At 45.7% G+C, this 26,527-nt stretch overlaps 1 protein-coding gene across 2 annotated transcripts; it reads right to left on the reverse strand.

Moving 5' to 3' along the window:
- Positions 1–321: 321 nt before the first annotated feature.
- Positions 322–26,508, reverse strand: MSL2 (MSL complex subunit 2). Of its 2 annotated transcripts, none has more exons than XM_072933196.1 (2): positions 26,397–26,508; positions 322–4,448 (listed from the first exon to the last, which is right to left on the reverse strand). In XM_072933196.1, the coding sequence occupies exon 2, from the start codon at positions 4,366–4,368 to the stop codon at positions 2,851–2,853; it is 1,518 nt and encodes a 505-aa protein (XP_072789297.1). In that variant the 5' UTR covers positions 4,369–4,448; positions 26,397–26,508; the 3' UTR covers positions 322–2,850. The 2 variants fall into 2 exon arrangements, with proteins under 2 accessions (XP_072789297.1, XP_030136711.4); XM_030280851.4 differs by lacking the exon at positions 26,397–26,508 and adding an exon at positions 16,370–17,101.
- Between the last annotated feature and the right edge of the window lie 19 nt (positions 26,509–26,527).

The raw sequence follows: 26,527 nt of genomic DNA on the forward strand, positions 1-26,527 counted from the left end.
CGGGCAGCAGGGACAAGTCCCTCCTGGCTGTACTGGACTGCACTCTCACCCTGCTCTCTGCCCAAGCCAAGGCAGGAAGGCCCCAAACCAGGAAGCTGCTGTGGAAGGAATGCTTTCCCAGCAAGAGCTGCTGGAACTCCTGTCAGCACCAAGACGATCCTTTCCATTGCTCAGCTCACAAACTACTAGCCAGGAGGGCAAGGAAACCAAACCAAGCCAAGCCTAATTTAAACAATTAGAGAATTAATCATCAACACACTAAGTAGTATTTAGACAGTGAGTTCAACATATGCCACACTGATGCCTTCAGCAGTTGCCAAATAGAATTAGAAAACTAACATTTATTAAATCAATTTGAATTTTAATATACATTTCAAGAATGTGGCAGCATAAAAGGAAATGTTTTTAGAAACAACCTGAATCTACCATTTGCAGTTTTACATTAACCATCAGGGCTCTCCTGTTGACACTCCAAAACACTCTTGACCTAAGTTCTCCAACTTTTGGTACCATATTGAATGCAGCAATGAGATAGTAAAGATTCCAAATACTCCCACATTTCTGGAGCAAAGGTACTTTGTATTTAATTTAATGAAAGTCCTAAAAATGTACCATCAACAATCTCGGCAAAACTGAACAGCTCTGCAAAAGCATTCCGACACAACCCGTGCTGTGCAGCCACTCCCAGACTCCGGGTCGCTACTTTGCTTACACGTAGTGGACTAATAAACAGATTTACATTAGTAGGTCACGATCAAACCACCAAATTAGAGACTGGTAGGATCCCTCTGGGTCAACACAAAAATCACATACAAGTTTAACTAAATACATTTTAATAGGACATCGTTAAATCTCATGAGGGCTAAAAAACACAGATCTTAGGTACTTGGGTTGGCAAATAAAGACAAGAATACTAAGAAGCATTTTCCACCATTTACTCATTATCAAAAATATTTTTCAACTCTTCTTGCAAAACAAAAACAAAAAAGTACAGACTGGACACGTACATCACATTTTTCTTCCTATGGCTTTAACCCCCCACCCTGCCCACCCCACAAAAAAGACGGGGGGAGAAACAAACCAAAACCAACAAAAAAGCTCTGACCACATTCACAGAAAATGACACCATGGTACACTACAAAACAAAAGGAGGTGCCATTTGTGTCCAAAGGGTTTTGCTCATTTCTCAGTGAGGAACCGTCATTGTACGTGCTTTGTGCCAAATCAAAGCACACCCAGCGCCGGCCGGAAAGCACCGTGGGGGCTGTGCCTGAGGAAAAGGGAAGATGGAAGCAGGAAAGGAACTAAAAAAATGCACACACTATTTAACATGCTGATTAAACAGGAATGGCCTTTAAAATCAGACAGTAATGTTTGTGTTCGAGTCAGCCCATGTTCAGGTTGTGCTCTATCATTCCAAGAGGAGAATTTCTACTTTCACAAAGCAATCTCAACTTATCAGGTTTCCAAAGAAGCCCTGAAGGCACAACTAAATCTTGCGCCTGCACTCTTATTTAGGGATTGCGCTGAAATCAACCATTTTTGCACAAAGCCGAATTCCTATGAGGAATTCTTTCACTGTAACACTTTTCCAGATAAGCTCAACAACTTTGTGTTATTTTTCTATTGTCGAGCCTTTTGGCCCAGGTTGAAAAGTAATGACCTTCAAAAGCTGCTTTCAACATTTTAGTGAAAGTGAGATAGGTTCAGGGTGGAGTGAGTTATACATAGCTTATTATGTTTATCAAACACCCCAAAAATTTGACCTTGATAGCCCTCGATCCTGCGCCCTGGCTGGGAGGTGCCTGTCAGCAGGGAACTCCCCTCCGTGGGAGGGGTCCCAGCTCTGTTACAAACCTGATCAAATAACCCCCTCAGTGGTGGTAAGTGCTGCAGCATCTCCTTGTAGCCCTGGCACTCATCAGCACCAGAGGGGGGAAATCAGCCAAGGACTTCCTGTAACCCACAAAACCCCTTCTCTTCCCTAGAAGCAACAGCAGTAAAACAGCAGGAACTGGGGAAAGGGAGACGATGGTGCTAACAGAACTTGAACTTTTGCAGGGTACCAGTGATGTTCTCCCCCAGCCCAGCCCCTCAGTGACTTGTCATGCACAGGGGGCTGGCACAGAGGGGCAACTGAGCAGGGACATGACCTGTGAAGTGTCAGGAAGACAAACCCCAAGGATGATGATGACATTACCAGGATAGGGTATCCAAGCTGGAGCTCAACCTTTGCGTACACCTGACCCTCCTGAGCCTTGCCTGCAGCCTGAGATGCCTTTTGGCCTGCCAGCTCGCTCAGTATATTTATTAATCTTTTTTAACTGTATGCTGTTCAGTAGAGGGCACAACGAATTCTCACAATCATCACTACCTACCCTTTCCAGAGTGTATCCCCCAGCTCAGTGCTGCCTTTCCCACAGGAATGTCAGGTCATTTCCTACTCATGGTGACTGTAACCCATCAAATAATTTTTTCTCTACACCATTATCTAGCAGAGTTGAGATGCACTATCTGGATGCTACACTGCAGCTGAAGCTTTGACTGAGCACAAAGGATGAGCAAGTACAATGAGGTCAATATACTTCTTGTCAAAAGATCTTGTGATAAAATCATTTACATCAGCAATCCATCTCAAACTATGAGGTGCTGTAAGAACTAAAAACAGTTTTAGGGTAACTCCTCCATTATCTGCAACTATTTCCCAGACACTAATACACAGAACATAGCAATGAAAAACACTTGATACAAGTGATCTAAACGCAGGAGCTCCAGCAAGTTAAACAGAACCATAGCTGCCTTAAACCTGTAGCAGTTCCCCTACGGATGGCAGGGAAAAGAAAGAAAGGTTTAACAGTCATATCTCATGTCTATAGCTTCATCCAAACTTTTCTCATCGTGTGTACTGGCAGCTAAAAACGTCGTTACTGGTGACCCTGTCACATTGATTACACTGGTGCTTGTGCTGGCATTGCGCACGGCAATGCTTGTCACATTAATGCCCAAAGTAAGCCGAGTCTGCTCCAAGGCCTTTTCTGGCACTGCAAAGGCCTCCAGCTTCTTCTCCCCGTTAGCCATGTAGGAGTTTTGGCAGCCACGGCATATGCAGTCAAGGCAGGCTTTGCGGTTAGAATAGCAAGGGCAGCGTTGGCCACGGCATGTAAGAACACTTGGATTTTGGGTGGCACGACCACATTTACACCCTTTCTTTTCTTGTGGCTTTTTATACACAGTTTTTGTTGGGCTTCCTGGCATAACGTTACTGCTGGGAACTTTCTCCTTTGCCTTGTCTTTTGTTTTCAGCACCCCTGGTTTGGCTTTCGGGTGGGATTTCTTAGGGGCATGTTCTAAGTTCTTTTTCATGCTTTTGTTAGACAGGAGCACAGTTTTACTGATTTTGGGAGTAGTTCCTCCATTAGGTACAGTCGCAATAGGCTGCAAAGACATTTTATTTTCCTGTTTGACTGTGACGGGAGCCGATGCTCCCAGTGTCGGGCCGCAGATGATGCTGGAGATGGGCAGAGGCTGAACCTTCTCGCTGTCGCTTTCGGAGCGAGAGCGCTTCCTGTTCAGCTTCACCACCTTGGGCGTGGCTGCCGTGCAGGAGAGCCCATGAGGAGAAGCATCTGTGGACATGAAAATGTTATGGCTGAGGGGAGGGGGGGAGAGCTGCAGGAAGGGGCCGTTGGCCATGTTTGCCTCCAAGCCAGGCTGCAAGTTGGAGTCGCACACCTCGCTGCTGGACACGGTCTCCAGGCTGCGCAGCACCTCCTCGACGCTGAGCAGCAGCGACCCGCCTGGCTTGATGTCCTCACTGAAGCCACAGATGTCGATGCCCGCGGGGCACAGGTCGCTGGTGGCCACGGTGTCGCACACGGGCTGCAGGCTGCCGGGGATGTCCTCTGTTTTGATGTAATCCCCGGTGCTGCACACATCGATGGCGCTGGTGTGCTCGGGAGAGGGGATGCTCACGCCGAGCTTCTCCACCGACAGCCCGTTGCAGGGGGGCAAGCCATTTATGACAGAGCCCCGCAGGTCCAGGCTGGGAGCGCTCTCAGGCAGCGCCGTGAACCCCCCTGGCGTGTCCGTCGCCAGCTCCGAGGTGGAAGGGACCGGGGAATGCGTCAGACACAGAGCCAGGGCTGCATCCGAGGATTTCTCCGTCTCCTCGTGGAGCGGTGCCCCATCCTTGAGCAAAGCCAGCAGGTCTGCAGAGCAATCCACGGCCTGGATGATGTCCCGGGCCAGCGGCGTCTGCGTGATGTACTCGCACAGCTTCTTGTAGCAGTTCACCAGGATGCTCAGCTGCTTGTTCTCCTCAAACTGCTCGTAGTCCTTGCACCAGCTACACGAGGGCTTCATCATCATCTTCTTGCCTTTACATGTTTTGCAGACATAATGCTGACAATTGGAGTTGGTAGGAGCAATAGGGTCTTGTAGCAAATTTCCTACGGGAAAAAGGAAGAGGAAGATTACAATGGACTTAAGGCAGGTTTCCAGGACATTATTGGATGAATTTTTTTGTACTATCAGAAAAAGTTACTCAAAAAGTAGAGTTATTCACAACAAAACATCCCATCAAAACAACTGCATGTACAAATTCTCACAGCTGCCAACCTGGTTTTAAAATGCTAGATAAAATTAGAAGAAAACCATCACACCACAGCTTGTTGTGTGCTGCTGCTTTAGAAACGTTCTCAACTACATCACCATTGATTGCCTTTGCCCCTTCAGCTTTGTCCACAGAAAATTACAGAACACACAAGATCTCTATGAATTTACCAAAAGTGAAATAATAAACTCCTGTGACAACTTACGGCAAAGATTTTTATGGAATTAGTAAAAACAAATGGGAACTGAGCAGAGGGAAAACTCTGAAAGGAATGTAAAAATGGTGAAATATCCACCCCTAAACAGAAGAAGACACAGCAGACTTTGTGTTATTTTTCATTTAGCATTAACTGAAGCCATCAGAATAAAGAATTTTTTTCAGTATTTCACTGTTTAGAATAAAAAACATATACAAATCAGCTACTAAAGGAATCCACACACCTCTGACAGCCCAGAAAGTTTCAGACCCCCAGCACTAACAGTCTGGAAGGCTTTATCTGCAGATCCCCAAAACTGTAAAAATCTGGAAGAGTGGTTTTGGTTTTCCTTAAGAACCACTCAAATATTACCTAAGGATAAAATATGAAAGAACAAGTGAAACTAAATTCTGTAGAGAAACAATCCAACTAGTTCCTATATCCAGAAAGTGACAGTATTGCTTTGCTATTTCCAGGCATCTCTAGGCCAGAAAGATATTCCATCTCCTAAATTAAATTGCAGAGTATCTATAGTCATCCCCAGCAACCGGCCTCCCTCCCCTCCCCTCCCAGCAGCACATTCTCAGCTTTGATCAGACCCTTCTCCCATTAGGAGCCTCTGCTGGATGAGTTACAGCCATCAGGGAATTCCCACCCAGATTTTCCAAAGTGAAAACAATCTGCTGCAACACGTGAATAAAATTAAACAACTTGGGGAGAGGAAGTAAAGTGCATATATCAAATCAGACTGGGATGAAACCCCCAAAATATCAAAATATATTTTCTCTCATTACTCACTTCTCTGATCTCTTTTCCCTGCATTCCCTGATCCCTCTTTGGGAAGGGGCTGCTCCCAGCCCTCCACCTGAGCCATCATTCAGTGGGTGTGGCTTGATCTAAACTGGGTTTTGAGCAACAAATCACAAGAATCAGTCAGTGCTCAGGTTGGCATTACACAGTAATTTTTAATAAATGGAGAGAAATACAGTTGTTCAGCAAGCTGGCAGGTGGCACAGACAGTGGCACAGAATGAGCCCTGCCCCTGTGACAGTGTGACAAGACCCCACCAGGAGAAGACAAAACACTCATCACATCAAGCTGGGAAGGTTTAAAGCCAACAGATGGAACATGAAGTCATACAGTCCAGCCTGTAGGGGGAATTACTGGATTTTTTTCCCCAAGTTCCCTTGAAATGATACAATATAAACCACACAAGCAGAGGTGGCCATTGTGGTCCTAAGATGGAACTTGATTTTAGGAGAAAAGTTCCCTGAAGAGAACAAAACCAAAACTTTAAATCCCACCAGCTCCTTGAAGAAGTTCTGTCCTTCAGCAGAGAGCTCACCAATAATGGTCCAGCCCCGATTCCTGAGTCCAACAGGACCAGCAGGAGCTGTGCCCTGGCCAGTGCAGACATTTCAGAGCCTTGGAACTACAGTGCTCCCAGGGCCAAAAGCCACCAGCATCAATTAATTCCTAATTAATTAATGACACAAAGCAGCTGGGTGCACTCCTTATCCACCAGTAGCCTCCGTTGGCTCCTTAGGACAGTAAGTCTGAGTTATGATGCTTTACAGAACTAAAATACTTCAGAGATGGCACCAAATAACAAGATACCACCTTAACTTTTAATTAGACTTTAAAAAAAGGCATCACCAACAGTGTGTTTTATTTATCCAAAAATAAATTTGGCTGAAACTCCTGAATAAGTACAAATGCTAAAAGAGGATACAGGAAAATTTAAATTTCTGGAGGCTTTGAGGGAAAAACCAGACGGACTGACAAGACAAAACACTTCACATGCTCTCACTGCCAGGAAGAACAGAGCAAGTTCTACTCCCAGTAAATGCCAGGCAGCCTACACTGGAAAGACATTAGGAATGCCTGAGCTGTGGGAATATTTTCTGTTTCAACTCATATCTCATTGAATATTCATTCTTAAAAGTTTCTCTCTTGTATGGATTCTGTGGCATTACCACTCTCCTCAGTCTTAGGACTGACAAGTTAAAAAAAAAGTCAACCATGAGATGCTATTTTCCCATATAATTAAGTCTCATTACTTGTAATACTCAGGGAGGGGTACTAAGTCAGCAGCACTGTCCCACAAACAGCACCTGAGCTGTTCTGGAACCTCGAGGTTTTGCAAGGCCAAGATCTCACTTTTGCCTAATGGCCATCAGTGCTGCCCCTCTCTAGAAATTTGAAAATTTATATAGATCTCCAAGATATAAACATGGTGGTTTATAAGTTAAGATTTTTCCATGCTTGTAATTTAGTATTTCTCTAAGCTAAATGTAATTTTTCATTTTATTGTGCAGCACTCACCTGCATTAGACCCTTCCACAATTCCTCAGTGCAGACCTTCAGTTTTACAGCCCTGTGTAGCCTGGTGTTACTGAACCCTGCTCTGTCTTTTCTCACTCTTTTCTAAGGGGTTTATCAATACACCAAAAGAAAAATTGTATTCTTACAAAGCCTCAAATATAAGACTTTCCTTCCATATCAGCTCTTAACTATCCTGATTTCAGAAAGGTTGACTAAATACATACATTAATATCACACTCACAATTAATGAGGAGCACATAAAGAGGAAAAACTTTCAATATATTATTTACCAAACATCCCAGCTGATCTGGAAAGACTGTCCAGGGAGCTGGAGCGAGGTCACTTAAACCACATGGAATACTTCCTGCTGTGGTCCTCAATGAGCATTATTTCACAGCTGCAGGGACAAGGGGAAGCATCTGCAAATGTGTCTCTGAGACCAAAGGGAGGAGAAGAACTGGGGATCAAAACAACTCTTAGGAGTCTGTACCCAGCAAATACACTCCTAATGGATGAAATTACCCGGGAAGAAAGGCTTGAACAAGTACCTCCAGCCATTCTCGCCTATCCTCAGCAAAGGCAGGAAAGAGCTAAACACAAATACATAATTTAGGGTCCTTGGAAATGCTACTGGAACATTCATCACTGAAAATTATCTTGACTTTTGCAACAACCTGAAGTCTTAGGAATTATTTCATTATTAAACTTTAATTTCATGAAGTGCAACAGGAAAAAAAAAGTAGATTTTTTTTTTTTTACAACTACAAATGTATCCCTGGGGTTCACCCTGGCTGCACTGGGATCATCAGAAGTGCCCTGGCACCGTGGTGCTCAGCCAGCACTGGGGGCATCCATGGGACACATGAGGAGAGGGCAGCAAGGGAGCCCACCCACCAATCTGTGCCAATCAAACAGCACAGTGAGCACCAGCTTATTTTTAAACCACGATTACAGAAACAGAATTGCTGAGCCTCTACCAAGCTCTGAGGAACAGGAAGCTCTACCCATCTGAGGTTTCACATAGACACTTCTAGAATCCCAAAGTCATATCCACATCTGGAGCTTTGACAGCTGCACTGCTATACTGTCAGCCTTTTCGTTTTGGGATTAAACATCATCTGATTGTTTCTACTAAAATAATCAGCAACAGCCAGAAAGCTCCAACAACTTGCCATGTCCAAGCTCTAGAGTTCAGGAGCTCCTGAAGGACAGGAGCTGGTTCTCACCTACTGTGACACCACTGCACAGGGGGGTTTGTGCTCAGCCACCTCTCCACCTGCAGCTCCAGAGCTTCAGCTGCAGCAGTGCTGGAAGGAAAAGCCCTGCCCTTCCCACCACCTTCCCTGAACTGCTCCCTTCCACTCCACACAGCATCTTCTCACCCAGGAAATGATCAGCTGGAGCCTACTGAAGAATGAGCAGCAGCTCAACGAGGCTTTAAGGCAAAACACAACAGAAAATACCCTCACAAAAGCAGTGTTTCCCGAGTTGGATAAATCCCCTAAAAGCACTATTTGCAAAACTATCTGATGACAGACAGGCAAGCATATGATGAGCAGCAAAAAGGTCTGTCAGCCATCTGCAGAGGAATACAACAAATGTGTGGGATCTGTTTTAGAGGGGTGGGAGATCTGGGTACTTCCTAAAAAACATGAAAACTGAACACACTCTCACTCCCAGGCGTTAGTGCAAGGGCCAGCTGTCATGGACAAGACAGCAGGGAAAGGTCTCAGATCCTAAGCCCTAACACCCCCCATTTACAGACCTACACTCAGGGTGGGTTGGACCACATTAGATTTGATGCATTTCACCAAAACTGCACCAGTCAGGAGCCAGAATCCCCAGACCAATGTCTGTCCTACCCCTGCCCTAGCAGTCGTCCCAGGAAGAGAAATACTGGGGAGGTGCTCTCAGTGAAACCCACTGGCTCCGCTGTCCCCAGGTGTCCCAGCGCTGCACAGCATTCCCAAAGCACCTTCCCAAGATGTGCAGAGCACCCAGCTCCTAGCTGAGACACAACCACATCCCTGCAATATTCCAGGGGCAAAGCTCTGAACCCACGGCTGCAGAACACGGTGTGGAGCTGAGGGCAGCTCACAACAACAGCACCACAGATGTGTGATCCTTTCATGGGCTTTGACACAAGGGTCTGTACAGAGAAATTGTTCAATTCAGCCAAAAAGTAGAAACAAAAATGTTTCCCAAGACTCCCAGCACAAAACTCTGAGAAACAATGAGAGTTTCCCTGTGAAGTATGAGAAATTATTTCTTACTGCAAACACCACCCTGCCCTTGGGTCACCTCAACCACATCTCCAGAATTTGACCAAGACATCCACAAACACTTATAAACTCCCTGCTGGGTGTAATGGAAATGCGGGGGACACAAAAAAAGCACTAAAAAAAAAAAAAATCCCAAATCAACTAAAAATACTTATTTCAAAATTTTATAATACAAAACATTCTGCTGGCTACTGAGTATTTCTCTGCACATCCTCCATGAACACACAACTATGAAAAAATTGCTAAAGACATTATTACCCTCATATAGGGACACTTGTGACTAATGAATTAATGTTTGTATAACTCTCTGAAAAAATAAAAACTGCACTGTTTTTGCCTGAACACCATGGGAAGCCAATTTAACCATGATCAGAATACAGTTAGACTATTTTCCTTCACATTTGGAGAAATACAGTCAACCTATTTAGCTAAAGTTCAAGGAAAAAAACGACAACAAATTGCATTATAATTGCAGAAGGGACTGATTAGCTTCTTATTTGAATCCACCCCCTACATAAGAATCAACAAACATTTTTACTAAGTCCTATGTCAAAGTTATAGTTCTGTCTCAAAGTCCTTGTGTTTACAAAATCCCTGACAGAAAAAATTCTAAATGTATTTTTAACAAACTGGGTGGTAAAGTTCAAACTCTGAGGCTTTAAGAAGATGGAGAAAATAATCCTTTTCACCATGAAGTGTAAAATTTTCACATACTGGTGTTTTCCAAAAGTCAAGATTGCTGTATTTTGAGAAGTTTCAAATAGCAAAGTTAACATTTCTCCTATGGGTATAAAAGATTAACATGTTTCTAAGCTGCAGAAACACAAGAGTCAGAACTTGCCTTGGAAGTTATAGATCAAGTTCATCACATTCCCTGGGCAAACTAAAAGTAATGAAAACAATTTTTCCACACTAAAGAAAAATGCAGGAACATCAGAATCTGAGAGTGAAGTGTGCTCTGCAAGGGCACAGCGTAGAGGGAGTCAGCCGTGGGCAGCTCGGGGACCCGGAATACCAAATGACATCACTGCGGGCCTCGGTGCAATTCCTGCAGGAGAGCAGGGAAATCTTTGCTCCCTGCAAAGCACCGTGCTCAGGAAAGGCTGTATTGCCATCACTTCTCAAGTCACTGCCCGGCCCCAGGGAATGTTGTCTGGCCTTACTAAATACTCCAACACAATATCCAGGAACACTCAGTCCCTACTGAGAGGCCTGACTCGTAAATCTTGGGTAGCAAAGCAAATAAATAAATTTTGGGTGGCAAAGCAGAGGAAGGTGTGCTGGAGTGCTCCCTGCCCACGGACCGGCAGAGCTCAGCCACCCCAATAAAAATGCCTCCTGGCAGCACATTAATTCCTCTGTAAACACTCGGGAACACAATCGCTTTAATCAATATCCTCGGGCACCACCAAAGCCATCCATCACCTCCCAGTTCCTCAAGCAGGAACACTCCTCCCCAATCCCAGCAAAGATAGCACTGCAACCCTCTCTGGAAGTCACTGTCACCCAGCTGCCACCAAGGGGACCACAGCTACTTCTCTTCCTACTCAATTTTCTTTTAAGGCAGAGGAGTATTTTTAGTTTAGAAACCAATTTAAATTCTACTGGCAGAACTTTCTGTTATCAAAACTTCTGCAGTACAATGCAGACAACCTTGACAAAGCAGTCCTCCCAGGAGTCACACACAGGGTTTGAAAACAGGAAAGGGAAACAAAGTTGAGTAGGGAGATTCTAAGAGGAAATCACCCAACACGTTCTTGAGTAAAAACTGGTGCATACAGAGATGTGTGACTGGACATTTTATATACAACTGCTCCCCAGAACAAGGACAAACAGAGTACCTGCAGCAGAAGGTATTTATTAGGTACTTAGTCCCCTAGTCCATGCTCTCTGGTGGTTGTTTCAGAGATGCTGATTATTTTTCACATTCTCCACAAATTCAGAAGTGTTTTGACAACTATTCATGACCATTTTTAAGGGGAAAATAATGTACTTTTTAAAAACTACCAGTAGTTTTGTTTACAGTATTTCTCATAACTGAAAACAAAGGAAAGGAGAAAATATCAATGGAGAAAATACCTAAAAAAATCCCACAGAACCAGACCAATTTTCAAACATAAAAGGCAACTCTGATCTGGCACCACAGATCATAAATCAGCCTTCATTCTCCTCAACCTAGCAGGAATGGACAACAAAGAAGTCCTAAGCTAAACTTTTCCATCACAAAAGTTTAAAAACTCATGTTTTTTTCACTCTAACACTCTGTTATCCAAGCTCAACTTATCCATGGCTCACATCCCAAATGGAAACTCCAGTATCATCCATATAATTAAGTTTTATTAGAATGGGAATTCATTTCATCTCCCTTATTCCATGTCTGTGACAGGAAACTGAATTTTCCAGGAAGTTTCCATCTGTTCAGGTGTCACTCAAGTATCTCCCCTGTGAGGGAAATTCAGTCCAACTGTCCAGGCCCAGTTCCCACCATTTCCCAGTGACAGAGTGCAGCCCACAGCACTGAGCTCTGCCTGGGACCTGGAACCAAGAGTTCCGACCACACCCCAAGAGCTGCCAACCAGGGAAGGGCACTGGGGGACACAGGAACTGCAGAAGCAAAGGAGAATTACCTCAGAGAGGGGCGAGGAAGAGGAGGAGAAGCTTTCACAAGGGCAGAATGGCACAAAGTGGAAAATTGTACACAACTGTATACCACAAACTATGGAGACATTTCAGATCTAGTGCCAAGTATAATTGATTATAATAATGTAATTATATTATACACTCCATTCAACTTACTTTGGTAGTATAAAACTCTCAAAACAGGTTATTGCTTTTACACAACAGCAGGAGGGAAATAACATCCTTACACTAATCTTTATATAGAAAAGCAAAAGTTAACAGTTTTTATTTTACTTTTTTTGGCAATCCATGCCATTGCCCATACTTGGGAGTTGCTTGCACAATGCTACTGCGGCAGTGAGCCTTCAATCCCCTGGCTAAAATTATCAAGAGCTGCCTCAGAACACCGGATGGGGCTCTGTGAGGTACCAGTCAGTGCTGCCATGGGTTTCTTTGTTCCTCCCCCCGTAATCTCCCTAAAGCCACATGTTGTCTCACATCCCCTTACTGAGATTACAGGATGTTTAAGACAAGAACTGTATTCTCATCCTGTATTTCCCAGCACCAGCTGGGTTCCTGGCCAAGCGTAAAATGTTGTCCTGCAGCCCTGCCAGCTTCCAAGAACTCTCTCAAATAGCAATAACAACTTTCAAATATCTTTCAAAGATTCCACAATGAAGTTTTCTATGGATAAAAAGCTAAGCTGATCTCACTGGCAATCCTACCTCTTACAAGTATTTCAACTTTTAAAAGAATTTCAGAGAAGGCTCTTAATGCTGAAAAGACCAATGATTTGCAGTTACCTGCATGGTATCTGAACCAGAGAATGGCACTGCTAAGATGTTTACCCCAATGGACAACACCTTTAAAACACAGAAGTTTGTTGCATAAATTCTATTATGCTATTTTTAAACTAAATGTGTATTAACATGCAATTTTATAATAATCACTTTATTCCAGAGGCTGAAACTTGCATTTCACATCCTCAAAACACACAAGGCACAGCCCTTCTGCCTAATGCACACTGGGGAGCAGTTATTTTCAAGGTTTAAAAGCTCTAGGAAATATTGTCTTATACATCCCTATAAAAGGATGATGTATTACCTACAGCACTGTCCAGGAAACTGTCACATGATCACACTTAAATCCTAGAAATACACACACAGCTGTTCCAGCTACAGAACTGAGCCCTTGTCACCCATCATGAGGCAAGAGGGAGACCTTGAATCCACCCAGAACTGATTCAGCTGACTTACACTGACATACTGTATTTACATTTTGGCTTTCTACTGCTGCAACTCCATGTGTGCCAATATGAATCTGAAATCAGAGCTTTAATTAGAACTTCATAATTATGTGGGTCCAAAAACTTCTGCCACCCCCTGCTGTGTGAGCTGGTGTAAAAGACTATGGGATCACAAGGAAATGAGCTGGCTTATGCCTCGTGCTTTGGGAGCTCAGTGGAAGCCCAGGAATGTTAGTTGATTTATGTAGCTAGCACTCATTTCTCCTAAAAACAGTTCCCTAAAATTAAAGGGACAATCCGGACCACAGAATTAATACCTACAGCATAACAAAGCATTACAGAATGCACTCAAGATCTTGAGATTACACACTGAGAAAAAGCTGATGACATAAGGAGCACTAATTTGTGCGGTAACTTCCGAAGGGAATTCCTAGAAGTCCAGCACTTGAGACTTTAACCACTACTGATACTTCCTGCAGCATTTCTCCAACAAAGCACTCAGCACTTCGTAAAGATCTGTGCAGATTTGCAGGAAAGTACCAGACACTACAAGTTCCATGTACATGGACCCAGAGCCAGGTATTTGGATCTCATGGTCTAAAGAGACAAACAGGGAAGCAAGAAGTGAGCATCAGAAAAGCTATCAAGTATTAAAACAAAAAACCCAACCCAAACCCACAGCGCACAGTCAGCTCAGCTGGTCAGACCAGGGTGCTGAGAACACCAAGGTTCTGTGTTCAGTCCCTCTGTGGGCCTTTCACTAACATTCCATGGCCCTTGTGGATCCCTTACAACCCAGAATATTCTGGGATTCTGGCAGAGCTTTGGGTGGTCATAGCGCTCACTGTCATGATCTCTCAAAGTAGCCTTTACTTCAGTTCATAGACTTTTATATTTTAAAACACCAAAGCTAAATGGTTGATGGTTGTACAGGGTTTAATGACCTTAAATATTCAGAAGGTGTAAAAGGTGTAACAGCTCTTAGCACTAAGAGAAAAGGAACACAAAAAGCAAATGAGAACAAGATGGACTGAGTGAGCAGACACCTGAGAAACTCTGTTTTACTGCATGGCTTCACAGAGTGTGGAATTTACTGAGGCCCCTGGATACTGACACACTACAAACAGGAGTCCAGGAGGCACAGATAAGACCGGCTAATCAGCTGTAAGCAAAACATTTCAAATAAACAGCAGCTACAGTTATCTGAAAGCTGGCCACAGTAGGAAAAAAAATATACACCAAAGGAATAACCCTAATATTCAAAGAAAATAAAGGGTCAAGAGAGAAAGCGGAACCATCAAGAGGTAGTTTTTAAATAGGAATATCCATGGAGGCACAAGGAAATAGAAGAAAACAAACTAAAAATGTGGTTTGCTCTACCAAACTGAGAGTGACAGAAAAACTAAGCAAGAAAAGCTGAAGAAAGAAGGAAAAAAGCTCAGGAATCTGGGCAGAGACAAATTAAACACAGACAATTTCAACAGCACAGACTGTAAACCTAAGATTGCAAAAGGCCAAGAAGGGAAGAAGGCAAGGCAAGGAGAACAAAGAACACATTTCAGAAGACCAGGCTTAAAGTGGAGAGGCTGGAGTGCACAGAAATGCAAATATCTTATTAAATAAAATCAGAACAATATTTGCATATTTTTTGGCAAAAGGAGTCTAGTGACTGACCAAAAGCAGGAGGAATTTATGGAAAGAAAACACAGCTGGGGTTGGAATCATTTAGGCCTAAGGTGATAAGAAATAAAAAGAAGAGATGCATCAACACTAGCATCGGGATTCAATGAGGAAAAATCCTTAAGACAAATTACTTCAGGAAATGACGATGCAGAGATCCTGGGAACGGGCTCCCTCTTTCCCAGTGCAAACAGATCTCTATTTTCAAAGACTTTAAGTGGGAGGAGCCAACAGCGAGAGGATGGGAAGCATCTAACGCTACTTTAGCCGTCTCAACAGTTAAATCCTGATCCTGTAAATAAATAAAATATTTAACTTTCTAAACCCTAATGATTCAATTAAAATCCAGTGTAACACACACATTGGTATCGACAAACATAGTGGACATAAAACCACTCTGTCAGGAAAATACAAACACAAACAGGGCAGGACTTAAAACTACCAAAAGGAAAAAAGGAGATTTAAAAAATTTAATAACCAAGAGGTCTAACAGGTCAGAGCCCACTCCCGGCACTGACCAAGGCTTCAAAGGGAAATTCAAGGAAACCTAACAGTTTATTCCAGAGCTTCCTCCCAGGAACGGATACATGCCCCCACTCCGTAAACATAGCAGAATGCAATTCCTTCCCAGTATTCCCCAGACTGTAACACTGAAATTCTGGATACTGCCTTTGCCTACAGGACAGAACGCTCTTTTCTGGGGGACAGGAGCAGGGAAAGTCCAGCAGACTTCCAGCCTGTTTGCTTTTTATGGTAATTATTGTTACAGAACATATATCTACTAGGCACAAAAAAAAAAAAAAATCAATTATTGTTTCTGTCAGCTCAAAGTTCCTGGCTTTCAATCGGAATTACTTATTGTTTACATTTCAAGGAGGGAGGGAAAAATTACGAAGTTCCTCTTCCCCTGCCTCTACGGTCTGTATATCGTTTTGGATATCTTTTACCACACTCGCTCTTAGTCGTCGCTTTTTTAAAGCGATTAACTCCACTACGCCGGGGTATTTCAATAACCACTGACAACTGCCGTCCCCTCGACGAAGCAGGGATCATAACAGAGCGCTGCATTTTGAGGCAAACAGTCTCTCCGTGCCGCCACCGCCTTGGCAGCGTGCGCGGCTGTGGAGCCGCGGCCCCCGCCGCCTCCCTGCCCTTGTGACCGGCCCTGCCCGCGGCTGCCCCGCGCCAGGGGCGGGCTCAGCCCGGCAGTTCCCACTCCGCCGCTCCCGAGCGCCGAGCCGCCCCCCCGGCGGCCGCGGCACCGGGGACTCCGGGCCCGGCAAACTTTGCCGGGAGCTGCCCGGGACCGGGCCGGGCGAGGCGAGGCCGAGCCAGCTCCGGTGCGGGCCCAGGGCCGTGCGGGAGCCCCGGGGAGGCTCATTGTGCAGGAACAAAAGAAAGATCCTCACCGCACACGCAGCAGGAGAGGGACTGCCTGAAGTAGGGCAGGAGCTTGTTAATCTCGGAAAAGGACTGGGGGTCCGCCGGGTCGTAGTTGAGCACCAGGCGGCTCGCGGACACGTAGAGAGCAGTGGCATTCACCGGGTTCATCGCCGCCGCTCGCTGGCCGCCGGCTGCGCGGTGCGAAGAAGGTCTGCGCGGGCCGCGGGGGCAGGTGGCCCCGGGGCGGGGGCCGGCCGGGTGTCACCTTGGTCCGGGGCCACCTGGAGCCGCGCGGCAGCGGCGGCGGCAGCGCGGAGGCCGCGGCGGCCCTGCCGGAGGGGGCCGCGCCGGCTGCTCCTCCGCCTCCCGCGGGGGAGGCCTCGCTCCGAGCGGCGGCTCGGCCCGGGCGGCGGCGGCGCTACTGCAGGTCCCTGCGGGCCATACCCGCCCCGCCGCGGGGCCCCTGCTGCTGTCGGCGCCTCCCTCAGCGGCGGCCCGGCATGGCGGCGGCCGCAGGCAGGATCCGCGAACGGGCGCGGGGTGGCGGCGGGGCCGCGCTGCCCGATGCGGCGGGAGGGCGGCGGAGGCACCCGGGGTTCACCGCGGCCGCATCACCGCGGCGGCGGCGCCGCCTCCTGCGCGGGGCCGGTGGGCGCGCGGGCAGGGCCGGGCGGGCCGCGCGCGCTCCGCGGTGGCGCCGTTAGATCCGGCCGTCACTGCGGGGCCATCGCCGCCGCCCGCGCCGCGCATGCGCGCCCGCAGCGAGGCGGGGGGGGGGGGGGGGGCCCGCCGGCGCCCTCTAGCGGCGCCCAACCCAGCAGAGGGGCCGCGCGCAGCGGGGCGGGAGCAGCGCGCGCTGCCTCGGCGCCCGCCATGGGCTCCGCGCGCTGCTCGCGAGCGGGGCTGCGCACGGCCCCGCACAGCCCCGCACAGCCCCGCGCGCCCCCGCCCCGCGCGCCCCCGCCCCGCCGGGTCTCGGCTTCGCCCCTCACGGCGGCCGCGCGCGGGCCCCGCGTCCCGCCCCTGTCATGGCGAGCGCCTCCGCTCGGGCTCAGGAAGCGGGCCCGCCTCTGCCCTCAGGCCGTGCTGGAACCTGCGGCCAGGCCTGTCAGTGCCTTGGGCTACCGGCCCCCTCCGCCAGCGCGGAGCGAGTCCCGGGACCTGCGGGGCCTGGCAGCTCTTGGGAGAGGTGGCGCGGGAGCTGCGCAGCGCACAGACCCTTCAGGACATCGCCAGCCTCCCACACACGGCTCTGTGGACAGAAGTCTGTCCCAAGTGTTCCTGCTGGAGACCCCACGTATAGCACAGCACTGGATGCACAGGCCGAGGGCAGGTATGACCAAGATATAGGCACAGGCAGGACTTCTATAGAGGGAACTTGTTTTATTTTGTATGTAAGCACCACGGCCATTCCACAGACTTCCAGATCCTGTGTTGCAACACTATCCGGCAGCACTCTCCCTGCTTCTGTGTTTGGCGTTTTGGGAAACTGACAGGGCTGCTTCATTTTCCCACTTCATCGTCTGTGTTCACTTAGAGTTGCCCATGTGAAACTAATCAAGGAGTTCCACCTGTATATTTTAGTTCCTTGTTCACTTCATTAATCCCTTCAGTCTTTCCAGCCCAACACAAAATTACTGTACACACAAAATACAGGAATTTGGTTCTTGACTCCAAATCCTCATTTAGCTCTTGTGGTCCTCACCAAGCAGCTCATTCCCCACTTGGCACTGTTCCCACATGGCCCAAGTACATCCCCACGTTACCATGCAGCTCTACAAGGCCCTTCTGCCTCCCAGCAGACACTCAGTAGCCAGCTCTGGACTGTAATTCCTTGCACACATTGAATCCCCAACCTGACTTCACTCCAAGGCAAAACATCTTCATTCTCACCCTCAGCCTGCTGTTACATTGCTTGTAAAATGCCCAATTCCTTCTTCAGTTTACTGCCAGGAACACCTTCTGTGCTGAACCAAGCCAACAGACTGAAATAACATCCAGCAAATTCCCACCATGTCCACATTCTCATACACACCTCCCTGTATCACATCCTCTGCCAAACTCTGAAAACTCTCAACCCCTCCCAGCTCCCTCTCATGCTGCTCTGGCTCTTAGGCAAGGAACTTACTTGACACCCAACACCCAGAGTTTTACCAGTCTTGTCTAGTTTCTGGGATACACTCCTTTGAGGTATCATCCACAGGCTGGGATTCAGCAGTTGACAGCAGTAGGATTCCAGGGCCAAACCTCAATATCCCCATCCAGAGCATTAACCTGCACTATTCCATCACTCACTGATGGAGCTAAATGCATAGCTCTGGATTCCACCTAAGAACAATTGCAATCCTGGCAAGATAGATAATATTAACTCTCCTAACTACAAAGAATTATTGCTCTTGAAAATCGTGGTAATAATAGAATATGAAACTGCAAGAGTAGCAAGACTCACTAGGTCATACCTTTTAGACCAGAGGAAGGCCATAGTGCTTTTCTTTCCCCCATTATTGCTGGCTGATCTGCTGAATTTCCCTTTTTTTCTATCCAGACCCTTGAGTTCATTTCCAGTACAGCAGTCCAAGCAAAAGATATAATTTTTCTTGCCTCTGTTGATCATTTGTTCAGTCTGTCAGCATCACTATCCTGCTGGAGGAGTCCTGCTGCCTCAAGAGGGTTAGGGCCTCAGCTGTTTGTGACCACTGGGACAAATGGTGTGGTGACAGTAACTGTGAGGGGTTGAGTGCCCCCCTCCAGCTCTGCAGCCTCACTGTCCCAAGGGCTGGCTCAGCCCTGATGTGCTGCACCTGTGTGACCCCCATCAGGCTGCTGAAAAACAGCCAGGTGGGGAGAATTTCCACTTGAGCCTTCTCTGCTGCGCCTCAGGAGCTTCTCTCAAACATAAGAGCTGGTCTTCTGCTGATCCCTGATCTGTGTCTGCCCTGCTGGCTGCCTGCTTTGCCCTTGGGCCTGCTCCTTGCTGCAGATGGCTGCTGCTCAAGGCCTCAACCCTTCTTGCTGCTGGTGGCCCTGTTCTCCTCGTTCAGGTACTGTGGGACTCTTTCTTGTAGTTGGTACCACTTCTTTGTCTGCCTTGCCTGTACCTCTCTGGCTCACCTTTTCTCCTGGAGCAGCCCCTTTGCTGCTCCCTTATGCTAACAGTGTTGTGGGACCAGTCTCCTGTCCTGGCCAGTGGTAGGTGCTTAAGTGCTTAACTTTGAACAAGCACTGAAACACTCAATAAACCATTAAGTAATTCTCCTTGTAGTTTAACTAGAAAATAAGGGTGAAAAAAAAATGTTATTTCATTTTCCCATTTCTATCACTGCTCTGTGTTTGGGAAAAACTAGACTCCTTGTTCAGATTAGGTTAAAATAATGCCTATTAACTCTGCTAAACACAGATACCTGTGTTAATGGCCCAGGTCCTTGGCTGATAGTTTTTGAGTCTTCCCTACAGCACTTGAACAGAATAAACATTTAGCCATCAATGACTAGTTCTTTGTAAATGTATATTAAAGAACATGAAGTGTTCAGGTGTTAAGTTCCTTCTGCTGTGGAAGTGGTGCATCCTAAAATGTCTGATAGCTGCAGCACTGCATCTTTAAGGGAAAGGTATCAGCTAAGTAAAAAAAAAAATACAGGTCAGCACATAGACTGCCTCTGAAAGCTTGGATGTGAATAAAATGGTGAGGCTTTTTTGTTTTGTCAGGGAGCTTGTTTTTTCTCTCAGCTGGCTGCCAATGGCGAGCTTGTTTCTAATTGCTTGCTTGTTTGACTTGATGTAGGCTTCCTTCTGTGTCACTGCATTTTGAGTATCATGACTAGAGGCAGGCTAAGACCAGAGGGATTGTAACAGTTCCAACAACACACTGTTTTCTGGGCTGATGCTATTAATGAATTAACAAAACAAATAGGGAATCACAACCACTGCAGAAGAAAGGAAGAAGAAGCATCTCCCCACAGCTTCTAAGAAAGACACAGATTGATTTTTGCTAGGAAGCACTCAGAGGAGCTCGGGATGGCTGTCACAACCCTGCAAAGCCTGTGGCTCTTTGTTGAGTGACCCATGGCTACCTGCTCACCCTTGTTACCATCCCAATGAGACACAGCTGCAGAGATCACTCCTGCAGCACAAGCTGCACCCATTCCCTTGTTTGCGCCTTTTTAATTTGCCTTGAATTTGTCTCATAGGATTGTCCTTTTAAGTTTTGTAACTTAAAAGTTAAAAAACTTAAAAGTATCCAGGGGGTGTCCAACCATGACATGCCTTTGGAATCCTGGTAAAGCAGAGCATACTGGTACTCCCAGTCCATTGGTTTTGCCTCCCTTTTATATTCATGAACAAAGCATACACTTGACCACTATAACAAATTTTCACCTCAGTGTTCAAAACTATTATTTTACATTGTTCCAGAGTGGCCATGCTTTTTAGAAACATATTCCAGTTGCTTACTAAGCTCTTACCAACATCCCTCTCTGAGAATTGCTGCTTTTGTTTTGAGAAGTTCACACCCACAACACCAGAAACATCCTTTTTTTGATTATAGGAGTGGTTGCAATGGCCCTTTTATTCAAGTTCACTTCCACATATGATAAAGCCAATTTCTGCTTTTTTATTTGGGCCTTTTATTTTTTGCAAGTGGCTTTTTTTTTTTTTTTTTTTTTTTTGTGGGAATGAAACAAAACAGAAAAGGTATCTCCATTATCAGTCTTGAGACCTGGAATAGTGCAGTAGAATTTGTGTCTTTACTGGTAGGAGGAATTCCTTGTTCTAAGCCAGAACATTTCTTATTTGTTGTTGGATGTTGGAATATTCAATGCTGTACAGTTTTATAGCAGCACCTGTTAGATCCACCAGTTCTTTGTAACTATGAGGTTTTGTTTGTTTGGTGTTCTTTGGTATTTTTTAACCATCTACTGCTTTCAGAAACACCCAGCAAATAATCAGGAATCTATTTCGTGGTTTGGAGTCACAAGGACCTGGGAAGGAATATTTCCCAACAATTTTAAGGTCCTTGGGAATCTCAGTACAAACCCTACCCACTACATCACTATTGTTAAGGGGTTTGCTTATTATTCTCCACAAGCCAGTCCCCCACAATTCATTTACTTCATTTGGGTAATATATTTTAAGGGAATTTTCATAGGATGAATTTGTAGGGCATCTCCTCCAGCATTTATTGTTCAGCACAGCTTTCTCTTTCAGTTCTCCCAGCCCTTCCCCAGTTTGAACCAGGCTAGTGGGTGTAGCTGCAATAGCTTTTCTCCAGCTGTGTGAGAATGACTGGCCTAATAATTGTTGTATTTGAATCAGCATCAAGTACATGCATTTTGCATATCATATTTGATCTTTGGTAATCAAATTCCTCCTGTTATTAAATTGTATAAGCAGAAGTCAAGAGGTACATCTGTGCAACTCAGGTAAGATCAAATCCCTCTTTCTCAGTTATTTTTGCCTTATAGTTGTACTTACATGAACCATGTGAGTGAACTTTATGTTGCAGCTAATGAAAAAAATCTGTTTAGCTTACGTTTCAAAAGTGTCACAACACAGATTCCCAATATGCATCTCGGAAGCATAGAATGAGGGTATTGATAGAGCTCACAGCAGTCCACCTCTTCACTGAAGCTGTTGATGTTTTTCTGATGTTGCTGAACAAAGAAATTAAAGTTCTTCTCTGGATATAGAGTTGTAAATCCAAAGACAGCTGTTGCTTGTTTAAGCTGGGGGTTCTTGTTGGTTTCCATGTGCCAGGAGGCTCCTGTGCCCTCTGTCAACTCGGGTGAAGTACCACTCTACTCGTGCTGTAGCTCTTACACTTGTTTGCCAGCTCAGGTTTGGGAGGGGCATGTGAGCAAGCTCTGCATTTGCATAAATTAATTGGCATAATTGAGCTGGCTGTTCACTTTTGCTTCCAGGAGCATCATGCTCTTCCCTACTGCCCTCTGAGCTGTGAGGTTGAGAAGTACTACAGAAACTCGCACAGGGAGCTGCTTATTCAAAAAAAAAAATCATCTTAGTAGTTTGTTTTACTGTTATGACTTAAGCAGGGATATTCTGGCCCTTCTCTTTTGTGGCTTACCTGTAAGCGGGACAGAAGAGCTTCTGGAAAACACTGGCTTTACTTTTTTCCTTAACTGCTTTGTTCCCAATCCAGACAAATAAGTATTACTGTGACTTCCTAAAGGTGGCTTCTTAGATCCATATGTCCTCTGTGCACCTCTTTTTTTTACTGGAGCGTTTCTGGTGTCCTGTACTGAGAATTCTTGTGCCTGATGGCAGAGAGATGGTTAATCCCCATGGTGCTTTTCCTTATTCTGAAGCTGTAAGACTACAACTACATCTTTCAATAGGTCCTTTGTAGTGAACAAACACTTCAAATTTACTCAGAGGTGTTCTGACAGGCTTTTTTGAGAAACCAGTACAGACTGATTATTTAACTGTAGCAAACAGAATGAAGTTCTCCTTTTAACAATGCAATACTAGTATTTGATAGTTGATTAAAATATGTAATTCATAGAGTATCTTACCGAGACAATCTCATGTTGTACAGCATGTCTGATGCAATCACAGCAGTTGCTTCTGGCCTCAGTATCTATAAATCCAGTTTTGGAGGAGATCTGCTCCTTTGGCGAGTGCCCAGCTCATCTCTGATGTGGGCTGTGAGCCTGGTCTAAACTTGTGCTTCCAGGAATGCAGGAATTTTGTCAGAACAAGACTCTCACTTTGGAACAGCCCAGAGCAAATAGAGATGATCTGGGATTAGCACTAAATAGTTGAGCTGACTCTGAGCCAAACTGCTAATGCAGAAATGCTGGTTCAACTCTGCATGTATTCCAGTTTAATTTGGGTTTAGGGATTATCCTACCATACATACAAGAAGAATGTACCTCTTATACACCTGAGTTACCCCTCTGATTTAAACAGATCAGCTGATTTTGACCTTGGCTGGTTCTCTAAAGGAATACAAATTTGATAATGGAACTGGGTTTTATTCCCTGCTTCTGTTTACCAAAACCAAGCAGAAATTACTATTTGACTGAATATAAAAAAATTTAATGTCAGGAGACTGTTCTCTCATGGTTTAAAGTCCTCTTGTAACTGAATTTGGCCTCAAGGTACTTGCTCCTCTTTCACTGATTTGCATTGTGGGAGCTTCTTGAGAAACTGCCTGGAGAATTTTCAGTTTCTGATGCATCCTTGGGACAATCTCTAGCTTGACAATTCTAACAATATTGAACTGTATGAATGACTGAGTCTAATATCCCACTTCCAAAAGCAGGCAGTGACAAATATGTAGGGAACATTAATAATACTGTAAGCATGTAGTTATATTTTCCTAGCATAGTCTTCCAGCAATTTGTGTCTTGGGGACCTATAGAGAGACTAGCAGCTCCTTTCATTTTATATTCTTAGGTAGATTCCTTCTCCATTAGTGTGACCATTACCTTTTGACTCTTTGGCTGCTATTGAAAACGGAGCTGATATTTTTGCAGGGGTACTGTGAACTTGTTCCTTTTGTGAACAAATAGATATTCTTAGGGTTTGGTTTCCCCCAGTGCATCTTAACACCCAATTACATTTCTCTCTGAGCTCTATGAAGTTAATTCCTTTTAATCCATTGACAACTTAGTTTCAAGAGCTCCTAATCAGGGACATTCTCAAAGGCCTCTGGAAGTCTGAGTTCCTATATGAACAGCATCTCCATTTTATATGTTTGACTCCACTAAATAAGGCCACTAGATGTGGCAGGAATCTCTATACAAAATCTCTGCCAACTGCTCCCCCATATGTCCTGTTTATGTGTTTGCTAATACTGGGTTTTGTGGGTTGGTGGACTTCTTGGCATTTTGCTTCATAATCATATTGGATTTACAGGTTTAAAGTTTTCTTAGGTCCCTTAATGCCTGTCTTAAAAACTTGACATTGCACTAGCCACCTGCCATAGGAGTTTTTAGCAAGAGACTTTAAATTTAAGCAAGTTATCTCTGAAGGACCTTATAACACTGGGGTGAAAACAGTTTGGTCCTGAAGGATTTCTTCTATAACTTAATCTTCTACTCTTTCTGGGTGAAACAGTACCTTCAATGTACCCAGTAAACATTCAAGTAAAAACCCAGGAAAACCAGGCTTTTTAGCTAAGAAATCTTCTCAAGTTCCTTTGCACTGGATTCAGATAAAACAAACAAACAAACAAAAAAAAATTATTTTTTCTGTTGGATAGTCTGAACAATCCCTTTAATCTTGGCTTGTCTTATTGCCAGAATCTCTGGCGTATGTCCTTCTTCTCAAGTATTTGAAAAATAATTCACTAATATTCATACTTCCAGCAAGTTGCTCCTGAAAGTGTTTTTTGACCTCTTCACCCTGTTTTTTAATACGTAACCTGCAATTCTTGACAATTCTATCTCCCCTTCTACTCTTCTATTGGGCAGAACTTCAACTATCCAAGGAATGTCCTTTTGCCTCTGCTGGCTCTCCTTGCCATGCCAGCCTTGTCTTCCAGGATGGAGGGTTTTTGAAACCCCTTTGTTCCCAGAATGCAGATTTCCAACCTCTTTTGCATGTGACCCATGTTCTGAATAGTGTTTATTTTAATTTCTGAAGTTGCAGAGTTGCTCTTTTAAGTGTATTTTTAATGAAGAAGCTATTGCAGGCAGCCTGGGTGATGCTGAACCCACCTGAGGGGGACAGTGGAGACTTTTGCTTCAAATATCTGTGGTCTGATTTCTCCCTGGGCTATTTTGTGACTGGGAGAAACTTCCTGAGTGGGGAGGGTGAAATGCCTGTTTGACTGCAGCCAAGGAGCAGCTATCTCACAGATAGGTCAGGAATGCAGCTGGCATCCTGCAGCTACTCTGGCTGGGGGCTGAAACAGCCTCCTGCTCAGCAGTGTGTGGGCTGAGCTGCTTGGTGCCTTTCTTGTCCTGATCTTCATTGCCAAGATCTCCCAGCGCCTTTGTGCTTGCAGACAGGGCTCAAGGAGAGGCCTCCTGTAGTTGGGGTGGTTGAGACAGCAGCTGCTGAGAAAGTTTGACACATTCAGGGGGACCAGACAGGATGGCCCAAGTGGGTGGAGAGTTGGCAGGTGTTTTAGTGATGCCACCATTATCTTTGAAAAGTCATGGAAATCAGGGAGATCCCTGATGGCTGGAGAAAGCCTGGGGTTACTCCCATCTACAAAAAGCCTGGGACTGTCAGGTGGTCCCCCTCAATTTGGTCTAGGAGGAAAGCCATGGCACAAGCGCTCTTGGCTGCCTTTTGTGGTCACATGGAAAAGGTGATTGGGAATAGCCAGCATAGATTAACCAGGAATAAATTGTGTGACCAACCTCAGTGCCTTCTAGTGACAAAGTGAGGTTCTGTGGATGAAGCAAGTAGTGTATGTCAGGTGTCTTACCCTGGAAGAGGTTTCTGACAGACTCTCTTGCTATACAGCTGTGTCTAATCTAGCACATCATGGTGAGGAGGGGCAGTACAATGGTGAAGGGCTGGAGCACTTGCCCCAGGAGGAGAGGCTAGGGCACTGGGCTTTATCTTTGCTAGCCTGGAATGGGGACTGGGCTTTATCTTTGTTAGCCTGGAGTGGACACTGGGGACATCCCTGGCAGCTGCTTTCTGGTACTGGATAGCCTGTGGCTGTCACTTCCTGGCTGAAGTGCACAGGCAGAGGACAAGAGGCAGCTGTCCTAAACTGAAACTGGGCAGGTTGCTACTGAGTAGAATGGGCTGGGGGCAATGAGTTCCCCATGGAGCCAGTCAGGCACTGGAACCTGGATTGGGACAGGTGTGCCAGCCTCTGTCCTTGCAGACTTTTAAGATCCAACTGACAAAAGCCCTAAGAAAACTGGTATGAATTCAGTGCTGAGTCAGTTTTGAGTAGGACGCTGGACTGGAATCTGAGAGCCCTTTCAAAATGAGTTATTGTACAACAGCTTGTACATGCTATATAAACCAAGAATTTCCATTCTTGGAGATTCCTCAGACTTGCGGTATCTACAGGGCCATGCTCGTGCATTTCGTGTGTGGTATGTGCACGCTTACGGCAACACTCACCTCACCCTACTTGGAGCTGGCCGGTGGTTTGTTGGTGGTCGGTGTCGGAGGCCTACAGGGGTAACAAATGATCTGCTGCACAGATGGCTGCGCCTGCACACTGGAGAACTGCCTGGGAGGCGATGACATCA

The sequence above is a fragment of the Taeniopygia guttata genome, chromosome 9, assembly GCF_048771995.1.
Source record: "Taeniopygia guttata chromosome 9, bTaeGut7.mat, whole genome shotgun sequence".
Lineage (NCBI taxonomy): Eukaryota > Metazoa > Chordata > Aves > Passeriformes > Estrildidae > Taeniopygia > Taeniopygia guttata.

Coding starts and splice junctions, on each gene's coding strand:
- MSL2 (XM_030280851.4), bottom strand. CDS start 16,511: ATGAACCCGGTGAATGCCACTGCTCTCTACGTGTCCGCGAGCCGCCTG. Junction 4,449..16,369: donor CCTCTCCTGCTGCGTGTGCG/GTGAGGATCTTT, acceptor TTTTTCCCGTAG/GAAATTTGCTACAAGACCCT.